The following is a 19,343-nucleotide window of genomic DNA, read 5'->3' on the forward strand; positions in this document are numbered from 1 at the left end:
GAATAGGATATTGTCAAATTATCAAGGTTTATAGAATTAAAATAATTATGACAAATTCAGAATCTAATCAACAACTATGAATCTACAGTTTAAATGGGTAGAAGTTGGATTTATTTTGATTCTGTCTGTTTGATTTGTTATCAGGCATGTGACCTACATTTTAGCGATCGGTCCTTTGAACAGTGTTGATGCTCACGAGCAGCCACATGCCCGATAATAAATTTTTGCTTTCTTAAGCCAGTGCTTACAGGTTCCTCAATCGGTTGACACAATAAAGTGTAATTTCTTATGCCGATTTTTAACGTCTATGGACGATTTCTCATTTTTCCAATGCTTTGCAACGCGCCAGGTTCCATGTAGCAAATGTATACGTATTATACATTTGACAGGATTAAAACTATTTCGCGCACCTTGCCGTTTAGAAAACTATATTCCATACATACATAGTTAAACATTTTATGAAGAATTTAATTTGTTTATGTTTATATGTCCTTGCTTTTATTATGCCCATCAATATATTCTTTTTAATCAAAATAATTTGCCGATCAAAATATCTCTGGCGACGATTTGCTTACACTAAAAATCTTACTCCACGCAAGGTTCATCACTTTATGCGTACGAAAAAGAATTTCATCTTTAAACTACATATAACTAGCTAATAAAAAATAGTTTTTACTGGGAACTATCCATTGATGAGACATAACCAGTATGTGGTTTACCGTACGCAGTTAATTTGCTTTTATAAATTCTAATTAACGTCCTTATTTATAAATTAAATTGTATGATAATATATATTGACACATTTTACTTTATATGTATCTATTAAAATAAACATTACAGTACGAATGATTTCCAGTAATTAACGGCAATTTTTATGTTGCAATAAATATTATGTTTCTGATCGCAATAAATATTTCTGTCTGTCAAAGTCCATATAGACTGCAGAATAAATACATTTCTCATATCTCTGTGGCACATCATCTAGTCTGTCTGTGGTCTGGATGTAGTGGACATTTTACCTAGACACGATGTCCACCTGTAGTGGACACCGTGTTCACACGTAGTGCACTCCGTGTCTACCTGTAGTCTAAATCTTGTGCACTCCGTGTCTACCTGTAGTCTAAACCTCGTGCACTCCGTGTCTACCTGTAGTCTAAACCTCGTGCACTCCGTGTCCACTCGTAGTTCACACCGTGTGCACAATGTGTAACCTTTAGTCTACTACCAACTGTAAGCCTAGTACTATACATGTATACAGCATATATACGTATACGTTAGATCTACGATTTGAGTTTTTCGAGTAAATGGTTATTCTAGCTTTATGATGTAGATATTTTCAGTTTCAAAACATTCCATTTACACCATTTCAAAAATTCAAACAAGCATATATCTAACTTTAGATAAGATAATCAGTCCAATTTGATAGCGATATCAAAATGATGTTCGGATCAGTCTGGACTGAGATTTAGATAGCATATGATGTAAATTTCAGTGTAATAAAAAACAGTATAATGTAACACCATCTTTTTACGAGTAAAATCCCAAAATTTAGCAGGAATATATCTAGAATCCGTGTTTTGATTTCAAACTTCTGTTATAACGGTGCAAACACGGCACAGTTTTTGAATAAAAATAAAAAGTGGACGGTTTTCAGTTATGTGATATTGGAGTAACAGTACCGAACTTATACCGAAAATAATATGTATATCTATATTGCTGCCTTTGAAACTTTATCCATAACGTTTACTAAATAGCAGAAATACATCAATGGTATTTCTGATATATGATCCTAAATTACAGTTTAAGTGTAGATTTAAATTTATTATTTCAAAATTATACTAAATCCTTAAAATAGTATATTCATTGTCGACCGTTTTGTATGTCATGCCGAGATTTAATACTATATGTTTATCTATTATGGCCTGGTTGAGAGGGCACTATTGCCTCATAGTATTGTCGAGGGATGGAATAGTCCATCCCATCATGAGACAATACTATGAGGCAACAGTGCCCTCTCAACCAGGCCATAATGGGTTTAGTACATCACCCAGACATGAGACCGTTTTTCATGTCATCGTAGGCCTGATAGAAGCAAGTCAAGCGATACCTAGCAACGCTATCTTCATTTCCACACCATACTTCGCTGATACTTCGCTGATGGCGGCCTCGTTGAAAGTGTACACACTTGTAGAGAGGCATTGATGGTATTATAGATCTTGGTGGAGATAGGGGTTTTTCCCCCTCCTACACCGACTTTTGAGTTCCGGCTACGCACGCACAGATATTATAGAGTTATTTACAAAAATTTAAAAGTATCACTATTAACAAAAAAATAAAATATCTATAAATTCCAGTCATAGGGACTGAAAATATGTATCATTTTTAAAATATTGGTGTCAAATGAATTGAGGGTACCCTATGTCTATACGTACTAGTTAATAGATTTAGTTTCATAAAATTATGATCTATCTATAGGGTAGATTGATACAATGATATATAATGGGGAACACTGATACAAGTGGCGGGGCAATCCCCAAACAACTTGTACTACTTAATGGTTAATGAGTATATAAACCTGAGTAGACTGGCGATCAGAATTGGTCTATAGGCTGCATATGTGTTTAATAGAGTCTCTTTTGCAGTTTCCTTAGACCAAATCTATTTTAAAGTTACACTACCGGCCTCACTAAGGATGTTCACTTAGGACAAACTTGTTGTTGGTCTTCCAATATTTGTTTAGCTGAGTCTTAAAGCTGTTGATCGACTTGGCGTTGACTACCTCGTTTGGTAATGCATTCCAGTGGTTGACGACTCTATTGGAGAAGGCATTTTTTGTTGTATTCAGCCTGACCTGTCTCTTGAACAGTTTGTGGGTATTTCCTCGGGTTGACTGGTATGGTCGACTACTAAACATTGTGTCTGAGACTATTTTATCATGCTTATTAATAATCTTGTATAGTTGAATCAAATCACAACGTTTTCGTCTATACTCCAGTGTAGGGAGACCCAATGTTCTAAGTCTGTCTTCGTAGGACAAGTCTTTGATATTTTTAATCCTCTTTGTAGCTCTCCGTTGGACATTTTCGATTTTGATGATATCTTTTTGTAGGAATGGTGACCAGATGGTAGTGGCATATTCTAAGTGCGGTCGTACCAGGGATTTGTAAAGAGTTCTGAATATATGTTGGTCCATGTATGTAAATGACTTAAAAATTACTCCCATGATACGATTTCCTTTTTGTGCTGCTATGTTAGCTTGTTCCGAGAAGTTCAGCTTCTCATCTATGATCACACCTAGATCCTTTTCTGTTGAGACTTTCTGGATAGTTATGTTAGAGGATTCGTTCCGGATGTTGTATTGTGATGTTTTCTCGTTGTTACCAATCTCCATATGTTTACATTTGGTAAGATTGAGAGTCATCAGCCAGTTCTCTGCCAACTTTACCATTTTATCTATGCTATTTTGTAGTTCTTGTCTGCTACCCGGAGTAGATATTTGTTTGTAAAGTTTTGGTGCCGTCAGCAAACATTTTAACGAGGCATGGCACAACTTCTGGAATATCATTTACATAGATCAGAAACAGTACAGGTCCCAGAACACTTCCTTGGGGAACTCCACTTGTTACAGGTAGACTATGGGAACGTGTTCCGTTAACAATTACTCGTTGTTCCATGTCCGTGAGAAAATTTCTGATCCATTGGAGTACTCTCCCTTTAATACCATATTGTTCCAGTTTGTGTAGCAGTAAGCTGTGACATACCTTGTCAAACGCCTTGCTAAAGTCCAGGTATATCACATCGGTATTGTGCCCTTCATCCATTGATATTGTCCAGTCTTCCAGGCATTCCAGTAATTGAGTGGTGCATGAACGTCCCTGTCTGAAACCGTGTTGCTCTTTTGTGAATAGGTTGTTGGTATCCATATGTTTGACAATTTCGTCTCTCACTATTCTTTGTAAAATCTTGCTAGGTACTGAGGTCAGGCTGATTGGTCTGTAGTTACTTGGGTCCTTTCCTTGAACCTTTTTTGAATATTGGGCAGACGTTGGCTTTTTTTTCATGGGTCTGGGAGTGTCCCTTCTTGGATTGATTTATTGAATATAATAGTTAGTACACTTTTTATTTCATTAACTGTTTTTGCCAGCAGCATTGGATGGATATTATCTGGACCTGGTGATTTGTTAGGGTTGATTTTATTGATGGCTTTTTCAACTTGTGTGACAGTCACAGTAATCGTCTCAAGGGGTTCAGCATAATTTCTGGTTGAAAGGTGTGGTCTTTCTCTGATTCTTTCCACTGCAGTAAACACACTGGCGAAGTATTTATTCATAGTGTTGGCTATTTCTTCGGAGGTCGATGTTAGCTCTCCTGATGGCATTGTAACATTTCCAATCGTTGTAGCTGTGTTAGTTTTAATTCGAACATATTTCCAGACCACGTTGTTACATTAAAAGAACAACCTTTGAATTGCCGCAGAAATATGGGATTCTCAAAAAACGGGATTCAGCTTCATGAAAATTAAAAGTAGAACAATGTAGAACATTAGTGAACTGTCTTCTGTAGAAAAGCAACATTTGCTTCCATTCCCGCACACAACAGCCTGTCCGCCATCTTGACGTCTTGGTCGAAGCCGAACGTTATAATGACGTCATGTTATGGTGACGTCACAATACATTCACGTTCACGCCACTTCAATTTCCTTAGTTCTCTCTCTCGCCAGGCGCGCTCCGCTCACTTCAATAGCTGGCATCACCCGCTTGCCCGGGCACTATTGATTTAAACAAAAGTAAATAAAATCTTAAGTGAAACCCAGTGTTCATAGAACGACGTAAGACGTTATTTCTCTTGTAGCCATCATGAGACTACCAGTTGGAATTCCCACAAGAGGCTCGCTGTCAGTGAAGCGTACGCAAGGAGGTAACGAGCGGAACCATTTATCGTAGCCAATGAGAATCCAGTATTCTGTCACGTGATGTACTAAGAACATTATCGTATAATCCAAAAAGTAACCACATAAAGTGTTCAAATGAAAATTGAAATTACTTGTATACAGGCATTATAAATAGATATAATATCTTGTACCTTTTTAAAAATATATTAAGTGATATTTAAATAACTATATTTAGTGTGATAATGTTGTAACCCTTCTTGTATGACTATACATGTACATTTAGATTCGAAACGATTTTTACTAATACCTTAGAAATTACGGAATATTGCTATATGCCACGATTCCGTAATTATAGTACTAGACTGGAATAATTTTTAAGGTTAAACCTTTAGTTGAAATAGTTCTTAGAACCATTTTTGTTTCTGAATAAGTCACCTTCCATTTTTGTTTTACCTGTGTACGACATATATATATGTGTATGTAACATATATTCCTAGGTATGATCAGGTATATTTTATTTCCATTTGCTTTTACATCTTCATTTTAAAAATGGAGGTGACAATAAAAAAACCTAGAGCATAGATGTACGGGATTTCCATAAAAATATGTACTTATATCGTTGTACTTGTCTTCAGGTAAAAAAATTTACTGTGCTTTTATTGATTTCAAAAAGGCCTTTGACTCGGTTTGGCGTGTTGGCCTGTGGCAAAAGTTAATCAAGAGTAATATAACTGGCAAAATATTTAATGTTTTATATGCTATGTATTCGAACACAAAATCTTGTGTACAAAATGGAAATGAAAAATCAGAGATGTTCACATCCAATATCGGTCTTAAACAAGGGGGAAATTGCTCACCTTTTTTATTTGCCCTGTATCTGAATGATTTAGAAACTTATTTTGCTGATAAAAATGTTGATTGTCTAAACAAAATCCATGAGTTATGTCGAGAGAACCTTAACATGTATGTTCGACTTTTTCTAATTTTATATGCTGACGACACCGTTTTGATGTCTGAATCAGCTGATGGTTTGCAAGCAATGTTAGATATGTTTCAAGATTATTGTCAAATGTGGAAACTTTGTGGTGAACACTACAAAAACTAAAGTGATGATTTTTTTCGAAAAGAAAAACAAAAACAGCAAATAACTTTTCCATTTTTGATAATAGATTGGATATCGTAGGAACTTTTTCGTATCTAGGAGTAATTTTCAATTATAATGGAAGTTTTAACATTGCTAAGAAACATTTATGTGATCAAGCTAAAAAGGCACTTTTCGCCTTGTATCGTAAAATAAGGAATCTGCACCTACCTATAGATATACAATTAAAACTATTTGATTCATTGGTTAAGCCAATTTTATTGTACGGGAGTGAAATTACTATCGGATTTACTATGGGAACAAAACGGACAACAACAAGAAATCAAGAAAGTATCCCGGATTCCAGCAAAAAATATAACTTATCGACGTTACCGTCAGATTTTCTAAGTGATGCCGAAAGTATCGACGCAATAAACTCGACAATCCGGATAATCGAGCGAAATCTGGAGGATAATGGAGATATTGATCAAGCGTACTCAAATCTTAAAGATCTCATATTCACGGAAATGGACAAGCGGGTGAAAATAACGCGAAAAACTGTTGGTCGGCCCAAAACCAAATACCTATTGAAACCATATTGGAACGACGAACTCCAAACACAGTGGAACATTGCTCATGAGTGTGAACGTTTATGGCTGAAATTTAAAGGGTCTCGTTCGGCAAAACACAAACTTAAGGAGAGTTTTTGTCGGGAACGGAAAACGTTTGATCAGCTTAATCGTAAATATAAACGGCGATTCCAGTTAGAGGAACAATCGAAACTTAATTCTTTGTTATTAGAGAACAATTCTAGAGACATGTGGAAAGAGATTGGCAAGCTCGGTATGGCAAATGCACGACAAACGGAAATCCCCATGGAAACCGTGAACACCGATGGTAACATAGTTCGTGAAAAAGACGAAGTCCTTGAATGTTGGAAAAATAAATATGAAGAACTCTACAATAGTCATGGTGATTCAAATGATTTTGACGAGACTCATCTCGCTGATGTAAAAGCGAAACTAGAGACAAATAGTGTAGAGGTTTCTAACGCGGTAGATGTTACGTCCCTTAATACACCATTTACCAGGGAGGAAGTACGGAAAGCTATCGCGCGTGCGAAAAACAGGAAATCACCAGGTTTTGACAATATTCCAGTAGAGGTTCTCCGGAACGACGCGTGTGTGAACATACTTCTCAAGATTTTTAAATACTCCTTTGACAATAGTACTGTACCAAAAGATTGGACTTCCGGAATAATTCCTCCTATCCCTAAGTCGGATACGAAAGACTTCACCAATCCGCTTAGTTACCGCGGGATATCGCTTTTGTCTGTACCCAGTAAAATTTATACCGATATCCTAGGACAACGCTTAAACACCTGGCTTGAACGTCATAACTTACTAGCGGACGAACAAAACGGCTTCCGTTCGAAGAGGAGCTGCCTCGACCACATCTATTCGCTTTATAGTGTGTTAAATAACCGAAAACTTTCCAGAGACTCGACGTTCGTTTGTTACGTAGACGCTAAAAAGGCGTTCGACACCGTCAACAGACATTGCCTATGGTACAAACTTAAAACTATTGGCATAAGTGGATTATTCTTGGACGCGGTGAAATCTCTCTATTCACAGTCGCGATGTGCGGTACGGCTGAACAATCACGTCACCGATTGGTTTAACGTCAACAACGGCGTAAAACAAGGTTGCAATATTTCGCCGAGTTTATTCGCCATATACATCAACGACCTTGCAGAGGAAATCAATAACCTTCGATGTGGAGTCACGATTGGTGATAGCATGATCTCTATTCTTCTGTACGCTGACGACGTGGCGTTACTGGCGCCGGATGAGCCCTCCTTACAACGGATGATGAATTGTTTGCATAATTGGTGTTGGAAGTGGCGTCTTACGGTCAACGTCGAAAAAACCAACGTTATTCACTTTAGAAACAAAAGTGTACCAAAATCGAATTTCCAGTTCACATGTGGCGATCTTAATATCCAGACTACCGATCGCTATAAATACTTGGGTATATGGTTTACGGAACACTTAGACATGGAGCTTACTGTCAAGGAACTAGCGAAATCAGCAAGTCGAGCACTCGGCGCACTATACAGCAAATTTAGATTCGCGGGTGGCATGTCGTTTGGTGGTTTTAAGAACCTTTATGAATCGTTAGTGGAGCCCGTACTTTTCTACTGTGCCGGTATATGGGGAATTAACTCTTACCGTTTTGATCAAACCGTGCAAAACAAGGCCGGGCGCTACTTCCTTGGCTCCGGAAAAAAATGCTTCAAACGTGGCGACAAGAGGCGACCTCGGGTGGAACTCGTGTGCAACGAAACAGAAAATAGAAGTATGTAGGCTTTGGCTAAAACTCAAGTGCTGTGAACCCCGGCGTCTCATAAAAACAATTCATATCTGGTCACTCTCTCGAGGAAGAAGCTGGGATAAACGAGTGGAATCCATGTTAAATATACGGAACTTGAACTCTCTATTAGAACCTACCCCTTGTTATATATCAGGTCTCAATAATGCAAAACTAGTATTCAAACAGGAGGATGTAACTAACTGGTATAGACAAATGTGGAACGACTCCGGTCAAGACAACAGAAATAAGCTTAGGACCTACCGAACGTATAAAAATAATCTTGCTCCGGAACCATATGTGACGTTAATAATGAACTATAAACATCGACAAACCTTAGCCAAATTTCGCTGTGGGAACTTGAAACTTAAAGTAGAGACGGGACGGTATTCTCATCCTGTTATACCTTTACAGGAGAGAAAATGTACTTTGTGCAATTCAGGCTCTATAGAAGATGAGACTCATTTTCTGATAGATTGTGACTTTTATTCAGATTTGAAACTTTCTCTATACAACAAAGCATCTTTTTATTTACCAAACTTCACAAACCTTGATTCTTCTCTTAAATTACAATTTCTTATGCAGAATACGAACCTTCAATCCACGTTAGCGGCCACATTATATAACATGTACAGACGAAGATTATGTTTTGATTTTGTTTAATAATAATATGTACTAGTACATGCTTTTAAGAATCCCAACCTAGATAACGATACTGATCAGGTATCTCCTTACCGATATACGATAGAACAGACACCATTTAACGATCGTGACGAATTTTTTAACTGGATAATTTGATACTTTTTAAATATATATGTATTATTTTAAGTGTCTCGTAAGTCAGATCTGGCTGGGCATTTTTATTCTAATTGGTAAATTATTTATCATGGCTGTTTTTTACCCTGTTGTAAAAATGTGTGACACTCTAATAAATAAAATATTGTATTGTATTGTTGTATTGTATAGTATATGTACATAACATTAAGACATTATTATATAGCAATTACTCTCAACATTTTTACATTTCACATGTACGGAACACAAAGTATAAATATTTCATTCATGGTGCAATAAGAAAAAAAACCTAAATCATAAATGTAGAATATTTTGATTTCATAGTAGCATCATTATTACGATAATAGTAGAGGATTAAGTTTTTTAAGAAAAAGGGAGAGTCCATTTAAGACACTCTTATTACAAACTGATATTAAACCTTTCATCTTATTATCATTTGAGTTAATTCGGAAGTAGTTTGGAATACACTTTCTTTGCAGATTTTGGACAACCGCATTATTACAAACAAACAAATAATGAAACTCATTTCCAACATGTTCCAAGCACATATTACAAAGTCTATGTTCTTTAGGAATATTTCGCCATCTGCCTGTTTCAATGGGAAACTTTAAGTTACAGGTACGTATTTTGGTTATTTGCAATCTGTTATTTTCGGACAATATTGTCAAATACTTCTCAAATTTAAATTCAGTTTTAAAAATCAAATAGAATTGTCCTCTCGATGGGTTGTGGGCATCAGAAAACCAGTTTTGGATAAACTGGTCTTGGAGCCTTTGTTTTAAATAGTGTTTGAAAAACATCTTAGGCATGATAATTTTATTATCAAATATATATGAAAAACCAGTTTCATCAAATATACTCTTAATCTTGTTAATCCACTTGAGGGAATGAGTTCCATTTTCTTGTAGACAAAGAGCTAACTTCATTAAAATACTACTTAATTTTTCATCATTACTTAACAATTTATTCCAAAACCGAGCCATTCGAAGTTTGATATTTAATTCCAATGGAAACCGACCACGTTCTCCATATACCATGATATTAGGAGTGCTAGATCTCACTCTCAATATCCTTTTACAAAATTTCAAATGCACTTGTTCTAGTTTCTTTAAGTTTTCAAACCCCCAGACTTCCGATCCGTACAGGAGAATTGGCTCAACTACCGAATCAAAAATCTTTAATTGTAAGTCAATTGGAATAGCCTGGTTACGAATTTTTTTATATAATGCAAAAAGGGATTTTTGCGCTTGATCCATAAGTCGTAATTTTGCTTTTAAAAAGTTTCCATTGTAATTAAATATCACACCAAAATATATAAAATTATCCACAATTTCAAGTGTTGCATCTCGCAAATAAAACTCAAGATTTTGTGTTGACTTCCGCTTACAGAAAATCATAACTTTAGTTTTGTCGACATTTACCTTCAGTTTCCAAATATCACAATAATGTTGGAAAATATCTAACGCTTTTTGAAGTCCTTCGGGGGTTTCTGCAAACAGAAGTGTATCATCGGCATATAACAAGACGAAGATTTCAACAAAAAGTTGTAACTCAGATGATATATCTTCAGTTATCTTTGAGAGAGGAACGCTTTTCATAGACTTAAAAAAGTTTCTAAATCATTTAAGAATAATGAAAATAGTATAGGGGAAAGATTTTCGCCTTGTCTTACACCAATTAAACACGGGAAAAAATCTGATACTTTTCCATTATGTTTAACACATCTTCTTCTTCTTTGACTTTATTCCTCCATAAATGAAGAGTTTATACAAAACTTTAAGTCAAAGAATTACAAAAAGAAAAATGAAAGCGATTACATAAATAACAAATATTTGACGTCATAAATCAGGACAATATTGTAAGAAAATTGAGAGGAAAAATATATATATAGAGAGGGAAAAATTCAATACATCAATAAGGAAAAATGATTAAATACAAACTGACATCTTCAAAGACATCATGATATAAATGTAAGAATGTACACATATTTACTGAAACGCTAATTCAGCAGCTTTCACAGAAAAGCAACAACAAACGTAAGAAAATCTTATAGAATACACATCATCCGGTAATAGTTCCAGTATATAATCAGGGATGTACCCTAATAGGACACAAATAAGTTCGTGTCTATCTAAATTGTCTAATTTTACGTATAACTCAACTGGATAATTGTTGACAATATTTGTAAAGAATTCATCACGTAGATCAAATAGATCTTGATGTTTACAATCAAGTAAGCAATGGGCTAAAGCATCATGAGATATCACATTACATTTCGCACATAACAGCTCACAACGTGGGCTTAACAACCACAGACTTGCTACTCTACTGCAAATATTAGCTTGAAAAGAAGATAAGTGTTTCCAAAGAAACCAAAGAGATGACGGACGAAGTGATCCATGCAAACATTTAAATCGACTAAAATCATCCTATTGCTAAGGCGCACATGCCATTCAGATTGTTCTTTCCAATAAATAGCATTTTTGACAAACAATTTCCAAGACTGTTTGGAAGGGAAAAACCCGTCTTCCAGAAATATGTTCAAGTCTTCTTCTAAACCGTACTTAAAAATAATAACCCAGATGTCGTTAATGACACCTTTTTAAGATTTTGTGTTGACTTCCGCTTACAGAAAATCATAACTTTAGTTTTGTCGACATTTACCTTCAGTTTCCAAATATCACAATAATGTTGGAAAATATCTAACGCTTTTTGAAGTCCTTCGGGGGTTTCTGCAAACAGAAGTGTATCATCGGCATATAACAAGACGAAGATTTCAACAAAAAGTTGTAACTCAGATGATATATCTTCAGTTATCTTTGCGAGAGGAATGCTTTTCATAGACTTAAAAAAGTTTCTAAATCATTTAAGAATAATGAAAATAGTATAGGGGAAAGATTTTCGCCTTGTCTTACACCAATTAAACACGGGAAAAAATCTGATACTTTTCCATTATGTTTAACACATGACTTGATATTATTATACATATTCTTAATAACAGTAAAACATTTGCCTTTAATATGTGATTTTTGAAGTTTCATCCATAGTCCAGCTCGCCAAACCGTATCGAAAGCTTTTCTAAAATCTATGAATGTACAGTAGAGTTTTTTCCCACTATTCAGGTAAAAAGATATCAACATATGTAAAATAAAAATATTATCGACTGTTGAATGATCTTTACGGAATCCTGCTTGATTAATAGAAAGAATTTGCTTTTGCTTTACATAAAGATTTAGGCGGTTATTTATTATAGATGTAAAAAGCTTTCCTAAACAGCTTATAAGGGTGATTGCCCTGTAGTTATCGGGATCCTGTGGGTCTCCTTTATTTTTATATATGGGATTAATTACTCCAATTGTCCAATCTTCCGGTATGATACCAGAGTTAAGAACAATATTTAAAAGTTTACAATAAATAGTTACCATTTCTGGAGGTGAATGTTTTAAATATTCATTCAATATTTTATCATAACCAGGGGCTTTACCATTTTTTAACTGCCCGATCGCTTTTTTAACTTCATCTTCCGTTATTTCATTATTCAATATAATCATCTCATCATCATCATTTCATACCATCACATCATCATCTTCATCATCATATCATCATCATCATCATCATCATCATATCATCATCATCATCATCATCATCATCATCATCATCATCATCATCATCATCGTTTAATATATCATCATCATCATCATCATCATCATCATCATCATCATCATCATCATCATCATCATCATCATCATATTTCAATAAAACATCATCATCGTCATCTTTCATCATCATCATCATCATCATCATCATCGGTCAATACCTCATCATCGTCGCCATCGTTCGATACATCGTCATCATTGTCATCATCATCATCATCATCATCATCATCATCATCATCATCATCATCATCATCATCATCATCATCATCATCATCATCATCATCATCATCATCATTCAGGGTCTTGAAATACTGGTACAGTGAATCTAGTGGTATATCAATTGTCTTTTTTTTTTCACTGACGAAAATTTATTAATAGTTTTCCAAAATTCTTTAGAATTGTTTTTAGACAAAGATCGAAGTTTCTTACAACACTTTTCTTGGAATTTCCTGTAGCTTATTCGAAGCTGTTTTCTGTACTCGCTAGCTTTTTTATTCATATCAGTTTTATTAAGGACTGTTTTGTTAAACTTGTATTTAATCCTACTTTTGTTAAAAGCATTTCGTGTTAAACCACATTCTTTATCAAACCATGGTTTACTCACGTTTGGTTTTTGTTTATGCCTTACCGTCGGAGACACAAATACTTTGCTGGCCGCCCCATTAAGAACTTGACAAATGCCTGTGACTACATCATTGATTTGGTCAATATCAACCTCATCATTACCGACCAGCTGGAGTTGTGGAAGTTCTAGCATTGAAATCTCCAATCAACATTACATTATTTATTCCATTACCATAAATAAGCAGCTCTTCTTCTATTTCTGTAAAAGCATTTTCTGATGAATAAACAGTATTTTCCGGGGGAATGCATGTACAACCAATTAAAATGTTTGAAGCAGCGTTTGTTATCTGACATTCAACCCATTGAACAAATTCAGAATTAGATTGATGAAATTGTAAAATATTTGACAAGCTGGTTTTGTATAATATAACAATACCACCTGACTTTTTCTTACATTTCTGTCTGTGTTTCGCATGGAAAGTATAACCCTCTGGTAAGTTAATATCATCTAATAGGTCAGTTTTAGATTCAACACATAATATTAAATCATATTCAGTAATTAAGTTGTAAAAGTCTGGATTAATTGATTTTGATTTTAAGCCACACACATTTAAGAAACATAAGCTTAATTGTTTTCCATTAGTTGGTCCAATAAGAGCAGTGTCTGAGTGACTGTCCTATTCACGATTTACTGGGGGTCGGGCAATCGGATCCCCTCGGAGAAATTTCCGGTAATCTTCGGAAATATATTTCCGAAGATTCACGGAAATTACTCCGAGATGTCACGATTGGGGGTCGGGGTTCGTGGTAAGGACGAGGCGCGTAGTGGGGGGCATTGTTTATATATAGCGTATCGTAGACCAGTCTCGCGTTTTCACCCCTACGTTTGGCTTCCCTTAGCTGTGGAGTCAACGCGGTTCGTCTCTGGACTATCTCAGGGGGGAATTGCTGAAACACCGAGAGATGTCGTTTGTCGCGGAGTTTCTCAGGTACGGCCCTCAACACGCGCTCGCGATCAGCAAACCTGGCGATGATTCACGGAGGTTTACCGTCGTTTCTCCTCCTCAACCTGTGCACGTTTTGAAATGGAATGGTTCCTGCATCTTCTATCCCCAGTTCCTGATCGATGAAATGTTTCAATACCTGCTCGGTGTTTTCTTGTTCATTGCACGCAATTCCATTAAAGTGAATAGTCGGGCAAAGGAAACCAGTCTAAATGCGTTCTTTGGCCTTCCAAAAGTCATTGCATACCATAATGATGGTCAAGTTCTTGTTATGTATGACACTAAATACATGTAGTTATTACATAGGGGAGATAACTCCTATAGCTATATTATCAATACATCCTATAAAGTTCATATAATTAATTTAGGTTATAGAACTTTCTAGAATATTATCATGTATAAACACATATGTTTGTAAACATGTTGATTATAAGTAGAGATCTAGAATGATCTATTTCCAGAAAGTTCTGTGTGTTTATTTGTTTACTGTTTTTAGTTAGATATTTCTAGAAGTGGAAGGTTCTCCAATATTCTTGAACTAGGGTTTAGCTATATATACTGGAGCTGTCCAAGGCTAATCAGAACTGTAATGAGACCTGTAATAAGACATATCAAGAATTGTACAGCGCCATATAAGATTCTATTGGGAGAGCTATTGTGACTTTATCTGTGGATTATTACAACACTTTGTGTGGATTTATTCATATTGCCTGGAACTTTACAAATCATCGGTGGACATTCAATTTCCTTGTGGATTTGTGATTATTGTTAATTTGAAACCTGGAAGGATCAAGGAGTATACCAGGACATTCGCATACAGATAAGTAACACTTTAAATCATCGTACTACTCTTGTACCACCACCAATTACTTTAGACATTGTAAACTATCTCTGTATAATATTGAATATATAATTAAATTGTGTTTTGAATTTAGCTGCTGGTTTCTCATTTCTGTTATTAGTTCATGTAACAGAAATTGTGGGCTCTTGTCCGAGATCGATATTTTATTTGTGAAATCTAACTTTGAAAAATTAATTAAGAAATTTGCAAAATTTGTGTACAAACTTGGAGTTTACATTTGAAACCAACAGCTAGATAAACATGACTTCTATGCAGGTAGAACAGTTTGTTAAAGCGCCATCACTGGAAGTTCTTTTGCAAGTTAGTAAGAAGGATTTACTGTTTTTGGGTAAACATTTAGGCCTTACTATCAAAACTACTTTGAGGAAAGCCGAAATTAGGAATGTAATTATAAGATATTTTGTTGACAATGGCAAATTTGACTCTAGTGCATTAGATAATATAGAGGAAACAGTCACTTCAGAAATCCAAATTAGACAAATGGAACTTGAACATGAAATGAAAATGAAACAAATAGAGAAAGAAATGAGAGAAAGAGAAATAGAAAAAGAGTTAAGAGAAAAAGAGATTGAGAGAGATAAGATGTTAGAGCTAGAGAAGCATAAAATTCAAGCTGAAACAGAACTTAAAATTAAAGAATTAGAGCTAGCTTCTCAAGACAGTTCAAGTAATCCAACTTTTAGGGGTTTACAAGGAAACAGAGGTTTTGATGTCAGTAGAAACATTAGGTTAGTTCCTCCTTTTCAAGAGAAAGAAGTTGACAAGTATTTTCTGCATTTTGAGAAAATAGCTGATAGTATGAAATGGCCTGAAGATAAGCTTACAATGCTTCTTCAAAGTGTCTTGATTGGTAAAGCTAGAGACATTTATTCTTCTTTGTCTGTAGATGAGATTTCAAACTACCAAGTAGTCAAGAAAGCTATTTTGAAAGCTTATGAGTTAGTGCCTGAGGCTCACCGCCAGAAATTTCGAAACTCGAGAAAGAGAGATGAACAAACTCATGTAGAATTTGCCAGAGAAAAAGAACAATTATTTAATAGGTGGTGTGATTCTAAAGACATTGATGAGGATTTTGGTAAATTGAGGCAATTATTGTTGATAGAGGAGTTTAAACGTTGTGTCCACATAAACATAAAAACTCATTTAGATGAGAGAAAAGTTGACACACTTAGTGAAGCAGCTACAATGGCTGATGATTACGCTCTCACCCACAAAGGCTCATTTGTTAAAAACAGTTCTCAAGACAAAAACAGTACCACAGGTACTAGTAAATTTGGTCAGCCTAGGAACGTTAACCCAACCTTTAGTGGCCTTTCTAACGACAAACCTAAATTAGGTGATAAGACTAAGTCTGATTCTAAAACAGATCATAGGGCAGGTGTGGGGTCTCCTTCTGATCCTGTTTGTAATTACTGCAAGAAAGTAGGGCATGTTATGTCTGAATGTTATTCTCTCCAGCGTAAGGAGCAAAGGCGTAAACAGTCAGTTCCTTCTGTGTTAGCTATGTCAAAGCCTAGTCAGAAACTTAGTGATATTGTGGAAGATTCTAAAGTGTCTGTTGAGATTAAGAGCTCAGAGTCTGATAGCGTCATGGAAAAGTACTCTCCCTTCATTTCTGAAGGTTTTGCTTCACTTACTAGTGATATCACCAACTTGAAACCTGTGAAGATTTTGAGAGATACTGGGGCTTCTCATTCTTTAATATTAGATGGCGTAGTGCCTTTGTCTGAGGAGACCTCGTGTGGTAGTAGTGTTTTGCTTCAAGGTGTAGAGTTAGGTTTTGTTAATGTGCCTCTCCATTGTGTTTATTTAAAGTCAGACTTAGTAACTGGGCCTGTCACCATTGGTGTTAGACCGGAACTTCCCATAGAGGGCGTGTCTCTCATTTTAGGCAATGACTTGGCTGGAGAGAAAGTTAAGGTAGATCCCTTAGTGTCCAGTATCCCTGATAAAACAGGCGATGCTGAGACTATTCAACAGGAATTTCCTGGTATTTTCCCTTCTTGTGCTGTAACTCGTTCAATGAGTAAGAAGGTTTCTGATGTTGCAGTAGTTGAGGATCATAATAGTCCAGGGTTAGGTGACACTTTCTTGGCTCATGATATAGAGGATGTCGGGGGTAAGTGTGATCTTTTGAGCAATCCTGTAGACTTTGATAGTGATAGAGTTGTTCCTAACAAAGGTACTTCTTTGGCTGACATGATGAGTAAATCATTTTTGTCTAGATAGGAGCTTATAGTAGGACAGGAAAATATCCTGAAATATCCTTATTGTGTAATCGGGCTTTGAGTGAGGAAGAGGCTGAGAAAGTCCCGGTTTGTTACTTCCGTCGGTCAGGTGTGTTGATGCGCAAGTGGCGTCCTCCTGATGTGTCTCCCGAGGAAGACTGGAAGGTTGTCAATCAAATAGTTGTCCCACCGAGGTATAGGCAAGATATTCTGAGTTTGTCTCATGATGTAAATATGGCAGGGCATTTAGGTGTGACCAAGACTTATAACAGGATCTTAGATCACTTCTTTTGGCCCAAGTTGAAACGGGATGTGGCTGATTTTTGTAAGTCTTGTCATACTTGTCAGGTGGTAGGGAAACCTAATCAGAAAATCCCTGTTGCACCTTTGCATCCCATTCCAGCATTTGAGGAACCATTTAGTAGAGTCATTATAGACTGTGTAGGTCCTCTACCCAAAACTAAGTCTGGGAATGAGTATCTTTTAACTATTATGTGTGCTTCCACACGCTTTCCTGAAGCCATTCCACTCAGGAATATTAAGGCCCCTAACATTGTCAAGGCTTTGGTTAAACTCTTTACATTGGTTGGTCTTCCAAAAGCTGTCCAATCGGACAAAGGTTCGAATTTCATGTCTGGTATTTTTCAACAAGTCATGTACCAGCTCCAGATCAAGCAGTATAAGTTTAGTGCTTATCATCCAGAGTCTCAGGGTGCTTTAGAACGTTTTCATCAGACATTGAAGAATATGATGAGATCTTATTGTTTTGAAAACAAAAGAGATTGGGACGAAGGTATACACATGTTGTTGTTTGGCGTTAGAGAATCTGTACAAGAATCTCTTGGCTTCAGTCCCTTTGAACTTGTGTTTGGACATACTGTACGTGGTCCTTTGGAAATTTTGAAAGACAAAATTTTGGACGAAGATTCTAAAGTGAATCTCTTAGAGTATGTGTCTAACTTTAAGCAAAGGTTGACAAGGGCATGTGAACTGGCAAAAGAAAATTTGGCCGTTACTCAAACCAAAATGAAAACATGGTATGATAAAGATGCCCGTGCAAGAAGTTTTGATCCAGGTGACAAAATTTTGGCTCTATTACCAATACCGGGTCAGCCTTTGCAAGCTAGATATTTTGGACCTTATGTTGTTGAGAAAAAGGTCGATGATGTTAACTACATTGTACAAACTCCAGGGAGGCGCAAGAAAACTCAATTATGTCATGTTAATATGCTTAAGAAATATGTAGATAGAGAAGAGAGCAAGACCTCTCAACCTATTGCTACTTTGGTCTCTGTACCATCACAAAGTGAAAATACAGCTGATATTTGTAAATTAGACTTAGATGGTGGTGTACAAGATGTAGGTTTAGACTGTGGTCTTAAGTTACGGAACTCAGATGTGTTTGCGAACTTGGACAAGAAACTATATCATCTATCAGAAAAGGAACGCAATGAACTGAAAGATTTGATACTTTCAATTTCAACAATATTTTATTGATATTATGTACATCAATAGGATCGGACATCAGGCTACGCCTATTTAAGTCCTCTCCAGATCTTATTTTAAAGTATAAACATGAATTCATTCTGCAATTAATTAATACATATATTTATATATACAAATAAATTGAATTAATTACAGTATAGTGATAATAATATTAATAAGTACTAATTAAAGGGGGATAACTCCAATTTTATTTTTAATAGAAAATGTTTCAGAACAAGTTTAGTTATTTGGATTTCATATTCCTAGTGATTGTAGTTTTTGGATAGGGATAAGAATCATGCTCATTTATTGACAGACTAACATACATACACACCATGAGATATTAGGCCAAAAAGTCCCCGTGCTTATGCACAATGATCCATCCCTTTGGAACATATGTATGAAAG

At 35.8% G+C, this 19,343-nt stretch overlaps 1 protein-coding gene across 1 annotated transcript; it reads right to left on the reverse strand.

Moving 5' to 3' along the window:
* Positions 1-2,686: 2,686 nt before the first annotated feature.
* LOC138305093 (uncharacterized) lies at positions 2,687-3,448 on the reverse strand. Its single transcript, XM_069245493.1, has one exon. The coding sequence runs from the start codon at positions 3,446-3,448 to the stop codon at positions 2,687-2,689; it is 762 nt and encodes a 253-aa protein (XP_069101594.1).
* Positions 3,449-19,343: the final 15,895 nt, after the last annotated feature.

Source organism: Argopecten irradians, chromosome 12, assembly GCF_041381155.1.
Source record: "Argopecten irradians isolate NY chromosome 12, Ai_NY, whole genome shotgun sequence".
NCBI lineage: Eukaryota > Metazoa > Mollusca > Bivalvia > Pectinida > Pectinidae > Argopecten > Argopecten irradians.